The sequence below is a fragment of the Ovis canadensis genome, chromosome Y (assembly GCF_042477335.2).
Source record: "Ovis canadensis isolate MfBH-ARS-UI-01 breed Bighorn chromosome Y, ARS-UI_OviCan_v2, whole genome shotgun sequence".
Lineage (NCBI taxonomy): Eukaryota > Metazoa > Chordata > Mammalia > Artiodactyla > Bovidae > Ovis > Ovis canadensis.
The window spans coordinates 11,357,949-11,368,955 of NC_091271.1; the positions used below are offsets into that span (position 1 = coordinate 11,357,949).

General features: G+C 37.9%; 1 protein-coding gene across 1 annotated transcript; it reads left to right on the plus strand.

Annotated features, from left to right (window-relative positions):
• The first annotated feature begins 315 nt into the window (after positions 1-315).
• LOC138929853 (heat shock transcription factor, Y-linked-like) lies at positions 316-2,121 on the plus strand. The gene is made up of 2 exons (XM_070289565.1): positions 316-825; positions 1,314-2,121. The coding sequence occupies exons 1-2, from the start codon at positions 316-318 to the stop codon at positions 2,043-2,045; spliced, it is 1,242 nt and encodes a 413-aa protein (XP_070145666.1). The 3' UTR covers positions 2,046-2,121.
• The last annotated feature ends 8,886 nt before the right edge of the window (positions 2,122-11,007 follow it).

The following is an 11,007-nucleotide window of genomic DNA, read 5'->3' on the forward strand; positions in this document are numbered from 1 at the left end:
AAAAACTCTTTAGTAAAGAGATTTTATGTCCTTCATGGTTTTGGTTACTATTTCTGTAAACAGTCTGTATTTTAAGTTGATGCTGAAGTAAACAGTGGTTGAACATTACCCTTCAATTGCTAGGAGACCAGTGACTTTGTGATGTCACAACTAACCTTCGATTGCTAGGAGATGAGTAATTTTGCGATGTCACAGCTTTTTGACTGGGAGGACCTCTGTGATGGTCTAGAGAGTTTCTCTCTGCAGGACAGGCAGACATAATTTGAAGCTGAACCAGACAAATGAGAAAATTATCTGAAGAAATGTTTCTCTGAGATGGCACATATTTCTTCAGAAATTCAAGATGGGTTTCCTAAAGATGAACCCACTGGTTCAGAAACCTCCATTAGACCTTCTTTGTATGATTATACAACTGGGGACTCAGTTTTGAGATCTATGATTGAAGAATATGCTTTTCAGGCTTTGTCTGAGGATCTGGTAATCAAAAGGCCACACTACACATATTCTGTCTCTGAAACAGATGATGTGAATGATTTTCTTTCACTCACATTTCCACAAAAACTTTGGAATATAGTTGAAAATGATCAGTTTGTATCTATTTGGTGGGATGACACAGGCACATGTATAGTGATCAATGAAGAACTCTTTAAGAAAGAAGTCTTGGAAAGAAAGGATCCTTTCAGAATATTTGAAACCAAGAGTATGAAAAGTTTAATTCGACAGCTTAACCTTTATGGATTTCATAAAAAGCGACAAACTGTTCAAAGATCGGCTTCACTACCTGTCTTTCTGGAAGAAGAAAACAACATCTCTCTTTTGAGTAAGGTATTCCAAAATTTTCACTTATTGCCAACATGTCAGATTAAACCATGTGACCTAGAAAGCATGTTCATATATGTAGCTAAAACAGAATTTAAACTTGAGATAACAAGTTGTTGAAAAAGTTTTATATTTTTGAAGTTGAAAACAGCTGGAGGTTAAAATATTGGATGTTAACAAACTTTCCTTTTTTTTTTTAGTTTTTTATTTTTTTAATTTTAAAATCTTTAATTCTTACATGCGTTCCCAAACATGAACCCCCCTCCCAGACAGAAGTTCTGAAGCTACTTAAAGTGGTATTTACTGTATACATACGACATACTTTTAGTTGAGCATATTCTTTCTAACATGTTACCTGTTAAAACTACCAACAAAGGTATTTGATTTGGTGTTATTTAATTGGTTCTATTAAAGGAATACGTTTTTATAACTTAGCTTTGTCAGTTTTACCTTGGTTTATAAAGAAACTAAATAATTTAATTCTTTGATTTTAGTTACAGACCTACTATAATCCAAATTTCAAAAGAGGCCATCCCCAACTTTTAGTAAGAATGCAAAGAAGAGTTGGAATTAACAATGTGTCTCCAATATCTTCATTAGTTCAAGGTAACAAGAAGCATGCTAAAGCAAGTGTCAAAAAAGATGATCATAACTCTGAATTTCTTCCAGAAATGAGTGGAGAGAGTGCATTTCCAGCCTCCACAAGTTTAAGTGTGCCTTTCATACAAAAGCCTCATACTAGCCAGGTAGTCACTAATACAAGTGCCCTATCTCCATGTGACTTACCTACCCCATCAGCAATATCAGTTAGACACACAGACCAGATTGTGGTAGATCAACCTGAAGTTTTACAAAAGTTGAGCATTTTTAATTGGCACTCAAAGAGCAGCTGCACTCAAGTAAATGGCCACGTTGAGGACTTTGCTACTACAACTGCATCTACTTCTCAGAACCACATCGAATCTCCATTACAGAGCAGTTATTCTGGACTGATGGTGGAACCTTCTAAATTTCCAGACAGGCATAGCGATATGTCAGCCCATGACAGTCTTTTTCTTAACCTGCAAGAGAGAGGCAACTCATGGTTCTCAGTGCCAACAATCGCTTATACAGCTGCCTCCTCTCTTCCGAGTAAACTCATCAACAATCATCAATATGTGAAAACCATCCTAATTAAAACTGACCTATCAAATACGTGTCAGATTATGGAGCCTAAAGGAGATTGAAATTTATATTCGGAGATGTCAACAGATATCTACAATTCTTGTATTTGAACAATAAATTTCCATGTTCATCTTCATAGTTTCATTTTTTAATTTTCAAACAAGGAAGAGTAAAATGAGGCTTTAGTTCAATGGTTGGCTATTTTAATGCATGGTTTTATAAACACGTCAGTTCAAGAAAACATTCGTTATGCATCCTAGGTAAATGACACCGGATATAATATTCGTAAGCAAGAAAATGAGAACAAAGCGAAAAGAGGTAATGGGTGTAAAGTGATTTCTGAAACCATCCCTGATGAAATGAAGGGGTGCTAAATTAGGATGGTATGGGTGAAGGAAGAGATGCAAATAAAGTTAGAAAAATGAAAATACACAGTATGAACTTTGGTGCATTCACACATTATATTCTATTAGTTACTGGTAGAGTCTTAAAATGTTAGACAGCGAATCCTTTCATTATAGAAATTCATTCTGTCCTTGAAAATATAGATATTGCAGCATGTTTAAAATCTTGATCACAATTATGCCATCACTGTGATAACAAAGATAACATGACATAATCAGTGACTGGCCCATGGTCAGCACAAGATATGTACTTTACAAGTCGTATTCTATAGGGTCATTTTGGTCTGCTGTCCTTAAGGACCCTCTTTATTTCCTGACACCAAGATTCCACCCTATAATTCCAAATGCATTTTTAGACGTTGCTTATCTGTTGCCACAAAGACAGAATAAATTCCTGGTGGTGACTGCAGCACATCAGCGTGGTTAAAAAGTTCTCGAACAACATGATATCTGTTTTCCTTAGTAATTTCATTATCTTTCTCTTATACTGTGCTTCTGAAGCTACAATCATGCAAATTATTTTCAATCATGCTAAGCCCCTTCTCACAACTTTGTCTCAACACTTTCTTCGGATTGGAAGGAACTTCTGTTTGCCCTCCCATGAAGGAGAGCACAGATATCAGGTCCTCAATGTATCTTTCACATGAGCTGAAACATAGATCCTGCCAATGACACATTTTAAGTGCTTACTAAATTATCAATAAAGAAACGTAATAACCAATCAAATGCTCTACACATTACTCAGCAACATTCTATAACCTGCACTACTATCATAATTCGCCTTTGCTATTTACTGAGAAAATTTTCCCAGTTGATAAATATTTATTATATTTACATGGATGTACGACTTCTCGGGAGGCATGTATTCCCGTGTTTTGAAGAATGTTTAACGTTTTCATGTCATTTTTCTCTTGTGTTATTTTGTTGTGTCAATCAAAGTCTTTTGCATAGGCAAATAGGAGTAGATGCTTTCCTGGAGTTCTCTTACTTTTTGGAGGACCCAATAGGTGTTGACAATTTAATCTCGGATTCCCCTGCCCTTTGTAAATCCAGCTTGAACATCTGGAAACTCATGGTTCACATTCTGTTGAAACTTGGCTTGGGGAATTTTGAGCAGGTCTTTGCGACTCTGTGCTGTTGCTGCTGCTGCTAAGTCGCGTCAGTCGTGTCCGACTCTGTGCGACTCCATAGACAGCAGCCCACCAGGCTCTGCTGTCCCTGGGATTCTCCAGGCAAGAACACTGGAGTGGGTTGCCATTTCCTTCTCCAGGGCATAAAAGTGAAAAGAAAAAGGGAAGTTAATCAGTCGTGTCTGACTCTTCACGACCCCATGGACTGAAGCCTACCAGGCTCCTCCATCCATGGGATTTTCCAGGCAAGAGTACTGGGGTGGGTTGCCATTGCCTTCTCCGCGACTGTGTGAGATGTATGCAATTAAGCAGTTGTGTGAACATTCTTTGGATTGCCTTTCTTTGCGGTTGGAAAGAAAACTGACCATTTGCAGTCCTCTGGCCACAGCTGAGTCTCCCAAATTTGCTGGCATATAGAGGGCAGCACACTCGGAGCATCTTCTTTCAGAATTTGAAATATCTCAACTGAATTCCATCACCTCCTCGAGCTTTGTTGGTAAGTATGCTTCCTAAGTCCCCTAGACTTTGTATTACAGGACGTCCGGCGCTAGGTGAATGATCATACCATCGTCCTTCACTGGGTCATGAAGATCCTTTGGGCATAGTTCATCTGTTTATTCTTCCCACCTCCTCTTAATAGCTTCTACTTCTGTTATGTCCGTAACATTTCTGTCCTTTATTGTGTCCACCTGTGTATGAAATTTTCCCTTGGAATCTCTGATTTTCTTGACGAGATCAGTAAGGATACAATTCTATTTATTTCCTTTATTTATTGGCTTTGATAACTGTGGAAGGTGTTATCTCTTTTTACTATTCCTTAGAACTCTGCATCCAAATGTGTATCGTTTTTCTTTTTCTCTTTTCATTTAGCTTCACTACTCTTCTCAGCTCTTTTTGAGGACAGGTAACTTTCTATTCAGTTCAGTTCAGTCGCTCAGTCATGTCCGATGCATTGTGACCACCAAATTGCAGCACGGCAGGCCTCCCTGTCCATCACCAACTCCTGGAGTTCACTCAGACTAACGTCCATTGAGTCAGTGATGCCATCGAGCCATCTCATCACTGTCGTCCCCTTCTCCTCTTGCCCACAATCCCTCCCAGCATCACAGTATTTTCCATTGAGTCAACTCTTCACATGAGGTGGCCAAAGTACTGGAGCTTCAGCTTGAGCATCATTCCTTCCAAGGAAATCCCAGGGCTGATTTCCTTCAGAATGGACTGGTTGGATCTTCTTTCAGTCCAAGGAAATTTCAAGAGTTTTTTCCCAACACCACAGTTCAAAAGCATCAGTTATTTGGCACTCAGCCGTCTTCACAGTCCAACTCTCACATACATACAATGACCTCAGGAAAAACCATAACCTTGACTAGACGGACCTTAGTCAGCAAAGTAATGTCTCTGCTTTTGAATATACTATCTAGGTTGGTCATAACTTTTCTACCAAGGAGTAAGTGTCTTTTAATTTCATGGCTGCAGTCACCATCTGTAGTGATTTTGGAGCCCCCAAAAAAGTAAAGTCTGACACTGTTTCCACTATTTCTCCTCTGTTTCCCATGAAGTGATGGGACCAGATGCCATGATCTTCGTTTTCTGAAAGTTGAGCTTTAAGCCAACTTTTTCACTCGCCTCTTTCACTTTCATCAAGAGGCTTTTTAGTCCCTTTTCACTTTCTGCCATAAGGGTGGACTCATCTGCATATCTGAGGTTATTGATATTTCTCCCAGCAGTCTTGATGCCAGCCTGTGTTTCTTCCAGTAAAGCATTTCCCGTGATGTACTCTGCATAGAGGTTAAATAAGCACGGTGAAAATATACAGCCTTGATGCACTTATTTTCTTCTTCTTTTTTTTTAATTCTTATTTTTACTTTATTTCACTTTACAATACTGTGTTGGTTTTGCCATACATTGACAGGAATCCACCCCGGGTGTACTTGCGTTCCCAAACAAGAACCCCCGTTCCCCCTCCCTCCCCATAACATCTCTCTGGGTCATCCCTGTGCACCAGCCCCAAACATGCTGTATCCTGCAACAGACATAAACTGGCGATTCGATTCTTACATGATAGTATACATGTTACAATGCCATTCTCCCAAATCATCCCACCCTCTCCCTCTCCCTCAGAGTCCAAATGTCCGCTCTACACATCTGTGTCTTTTTTGCTCTCTCGCGCACAGGGTCCTCATTACGATCTTTCTAAATCCCATAGATATGTGTTAGTATACTGTATTGGTGTTTTTCTTTCTGGCTTACTTCACTGTGTATAATAGGCTCCAGTTTCATCCATCTCATCAGAACTGATTAAAATGTATTGTTTTTAATGGCTAAGTAATACTCCATTGTGTATATGTACCACAGATTTCTTATCCATGCATCTGCTGATGGGCATCTAGGTTGTTCCCATGTCCTGGCTATTATAAACAGTGCTGCGATGAACATTGGGGTACATGTGTCTCTTTCAATTCTGGTTTCCTCTGTGTTTATGCCCAGCAGTGGGATTGCTGGGTCATAAGGCAACTCTATTTGCCATTTTTTAAGGAATCTCCACAGTGTTCTCCATGGTGGCTGTACTAGGTTTCATTCCCATCAACAGTGTAGGAGGATTCCCTTTCTCCACACCCTCTCCAGCATTTATTGCTTGCAGATTTTTGGATCGCAGCCATTCTGGTGTGAAGTGGTACCTCATTGTGGTTTTGATTTGCATTTCACTAATAATGAGTGATATTGAGCATCTTTTCATGTGTTTGTTAGCCATCCATATGTCTTCTTTGGAGAAATGTCTATTTAGTTCTTTGTCCCATCTTTTGATTGGGTCGTTTATTTTCCTGGAATGGAGCTGCATAAGTTGATTGTATATTTTTGAGATTAGTTGTTTGTCAGTTGCTTCATTTGCTATTATCTTTTCCCATTCAGAAGTCTGTCTTTTCACCTTGCATATATTTTCCTTTGTTGTGCAGAAGCTTTTAATTTTAACTAGATCCCATTTGTTTATTTTTGCTTTTATTTCCAGAATTCTGGGAGATGGATCATAGAGGATCCTGCTGCGATTTATGCCGGAGAGTGTTTTGCCTGCGTTCTCCTCTAGGGGTTTTATAGTTTCTGGTCTTATGTTTAGATCTTTAATCCATTTTGAGTTTATTTTTGTGTGTGGTATTAGAAAGTGAACTAGTTTCATTCTTTTACAAGTGGTTAACCAGTTTTTACAGCACCATTTGTTAAAGAGATTGTCTTTACTCCACTGAATATTCTTGCCTCATTTGTCAAAGATACGGTGTCCAAATGTGTATGGATTTATCTCTGGGCTTTCTATTTTGTTCCATTGATCTTTATTTCTGTCTTTGTACCAGGACCATACTATCTTGATGACTGTGACTTTGTAGTAGAGTCTGAAGTCAGGCAAGTTGACTCCTCCAATTCCATTCTTCTTTCTCAAGATTGCTTTGGCTATTCGAGGTTTTTGTATTCCATACAAACCTTGAAATTATTTGTTCTAGTTCTGTGAAAAATATCTCTGGTAGCTTGATAGGGATTGCATTGAATTTGTAAATTGCTTTGGGTAATATACTCATTTTCACTATATTGATTCTTCCGATCCATGAACATGGTATATTTCTCCATCTATTAGTGTCCTCTTTGATTTCTTTCATAAGTGTTTTATAGTTTTCTATATATATGTCTTTAATTTCTTTAGGTAGATATACTCCTAAGTGTTTTATTCTTTTTGTTGCAATGGTGAATGGAATTGTTTCCTTAATTTCTTTTTCTACTTTCTCGTTTTTAGTGTCTAGGAATGCAAGAGACTTCTGCGTGTTGATTTTATATCCTGCAACTTTACTATATTCAGTGATTAGCTCTAGTCATTTTCTGGTGGAGTCTTTAGGGTTTTCTATGTAGAGGATCCTGTCATCTGCAAACAGTGAGAGTTTTACTTCTTTTCCAATTTGGATTCATTTTATTTCTTTTTCTACTCTGATTGCTGCGGCCAAAATTTCCAGAACTATGTTGAATAGTAGCAGTGAAAGTTGGCAGCCTTGTCTTGTTCCTGCCTTTAGGGGAAAATGCTTTCAATTTTTCACCAATGAGGATAATGTTTGCTGTGGGTTTGTCATATATAGCTTTTATTATGTTGAGGTATGTTCCCTCTATTCCTGCTTTCTGGAGAGTTTTTATCATAAATGGATGTTGAATTTTGTCAAAGGCCTTCTCTGCATCTATTGAAATAATCCTGTGGCTTTTATTTTTCTATTCGTTACTGGGATGAATTACATTGATTGATTTGCGGATATTGAAGAATCCTTGAATCCCTGGGATAAAGCCTCTTTGGACATGGTGTATGATCTTTTAATGCGTTGTTGGATTCTGATTGCTAGAATTTTGTTGAGGATTTTTGCATCTATGTTCATCAGTGATATTGGCCTGTAGTTTTCTTTTTTTTTTTGTCAAATTTGGTATTAGTGTGATGGTGGCCTCATAGAATGAGTTTGGAAGCTGACCTTCCTCTGCAATTTTCTGGAAGAGTTTGAGGAGGAGAGGTGTTAGCTCTTCTCGAAACTTTTGGAAGAATACAGCTGTGAAGCGGTCTGGACCTGGGCTTTTATTTGCTGGAAGATTTCTGATTACAGTTTCAATTTCCGTGCTTGTGATGGGTCTGTTAAGATGTTCTGTTTCTTCCTGGTACAGTTTTGGAAAGTTGTACATTTCTAAAAATTTGTCCATTTCGTCTACATTGTCCAATTTATTGGCATATAATTGCTGGTAGTAGTCTCTTACGATCCTCTGTATTTCTGTGTTTTCTGTTGTGATCTCTCAATTTTCTGATAAAATAGACTAAAACAAAGGCTGTGAAAAGAGACAAAGAAGGCCACTACATAATGATCAAAGGATTAATCCAAGAAGAAGATATAACAATTATAATTATATATGCATCCAATGTAGGAGCACCGCAATATGTAACAGTGCTAACAAGTATGAAAGGGGAAGTTAACAATAACACAATAATAGCAGGAGACTTTAATACTCCACTCACACCTATGGACAGATCAACTAAACAGAATATTAACAAAGAAACACAAACTTTAAATAATACATTAGACCAGTTAGACCTAATTGATATCTATAGGACATTTCACCCCAAAACAATGAATTTCACCTTTTTCTCAAGTGCTCATGGAACCTTCTCCAGGATAGATCACATTCTGGGCCATAAATCTAAACCTGATAAATTTAAAAAAAAAATCAAAATCCTTCCAAGCATATTTTCTGACCATAATGCATTAAGATTAGATGTCAATTACAGGAGAAAAACTATTAAAAATTCCAACATATGGAGGCTGAACAATACACTGCTGAATAATAAATCACAGAAGAAATCAAGAAAGAAATCAAAATATGCATAGAAACTAATAAAAATGAAAACACAACAAACCAAAACCTGTGGGACACTATAAAAGCAGTGCTAAGAGGAAAAGTTCATAGCAATACAGGCATACTCAAGAAACAAGAAAAAAGTCAAATAAATAACATAAATCTATACCTAATGCAACTAGAAAAGAAATAATTGGAGAATCTGAGAGTTAGTAGAAGGAAAGAAATCTTAAAAATTAGGGCAGAAATAAATGCCAAAGAAACAAAAGAGACCATAGCAAAAATCAACAAAGCCAAAAGCTGGTTCTTTGAAAGGATAAAGAAAATTGACAAACCATTAGCCAGACTCTTCAAGAAACAAAGGGAGAAAAATCAAATCAATGAAATTAGAAATGAAAATGGAGTGTGCACTTCCTTTCCTATTTGATACCCGTCTGTTCTTCCATGTCCAGTTCTAACTGTTGCTTCCTGACCTGCATACAGATTTCTCCAGAAGCAGGTCAGATTATCTGCTATTCCCATCTCTTTCAGAATTTTCCACAGTTTATTGTGATCCACACAGTCAAAGGCTTCGTCATAGTCAATAAAACAGAAAGATTTTTTTTTTTCTGGAACTCTCTTGCTTTTCCCATGATCCAGTGGATGTTGGCAATTTGATCTCTGGTTCCTCTGCCTTTTCTAAAACCAGCTTGAACATCAGGACGTTCACAGTTCACATATTGCTGAAGCCTGGCTTGGAAAATTTTGAGCATTAATTTACTATCGTGTGAGATGAGTGAAATTGTGCAGTAGATTGAGCATTCTTTGGCCTTGCCTTTCTTTGTGATTGGAATGAAAATTGACCTTTTCCAGTCTCGTGACCACTGCTGGGTTTTCCACATTTGCTGGCATATTGAGCACAGCACCTTCAAGCATCATCTTTCAGGATTAGAAATAGCTCCACTGAAATTCTATCACCTCCACTAGTTTTGTTCTTATTGATGCTTTCTAAGGCCCACTTGACTTCACATTCCAGGATGTCTGGCTCTAGACGAGGGATCACACCATCTTGATTATCCGGGTCATTAAGATCTTTTTTGTATAGTTCTTCTGTGTATTCTTGCAACATCTTCTTAATATCTTCTGCTTCTGTTAGGTCCAGACTATTTCTGTCCTTTATCGATCCCATCTTTGCATAAAATGTTCCCTTGGTATCTCTGATTTTCTTGAAGAGATCTCTAGTCTTTCCTTTTCTGTTCTTTTCCTCTATTTCTTTGCATTGATCACTGAAGAAGGCTATCTTATCTCTCTTTGCTATTCTTTGGAACTCTGCATTCAGATGCTTATTTCTTTCCTTTTCTCCTTTTCTTTTCGCCTCTCTTCTTTTCTCAGCTATTTGAAAGGCCTCGCCACATAGCCATTTTGCTTTTTTGCATTTCTTTTCCATGGGGATGGTCTTGATCCCTGTACAATGCCACAAACCCCATTCCATAGTTCATCAGGCGGTCTATATACAGATCTAGGCCCTTAAATCTATTTCTCACTTCCACTGTATAATTATAAGGGATTTTATTTAGGTCATACCTGAATGGTCCAGCAGTTTTCCCTACTTTCTTCAAGTTAAGTCTGAATTTGGTAATAAGCAGTTCATGATCTGAGGCACAGTCAGGTCCTGGTCTTGTTTTTCTGACTGTATAGAGGTTCTCCATCTTTAACAACAAAGGATATAATCAATCTGATTTCGATTTTGACCATCTGGTGATATCCATGTATAGAGTCTTCTGTTGTGTCGTTGGAAGAGGGTGTTTGCTATGACCAGTGGATTTTCTTGGCAAAACTCTGTTAGTCTTTGCCCTGATTCATTCCACATTCCAAGGCCAGATTTGCTTGTTAACCTAGGTGTTTCTTGACTTTCTACTTTTGCATCCCAGTCCTCTATAATGAAAAGTACATATTTCTTGGGTCTTAGTTCTACAAGGTCTTGTAGGTCTTCATAGAACCGTTCAACTTTAGCTTCTTCAGCATTGCTGGTTGGGGCATAGACTTGGATTAGGTTGATATTGAATGGTTTGCCTTGGAAGCGAACAGAGATCATTCTGTCATTTTTGAGATTGCATCCAAATACTGCATTTTGGACTCTTCTGTTGACC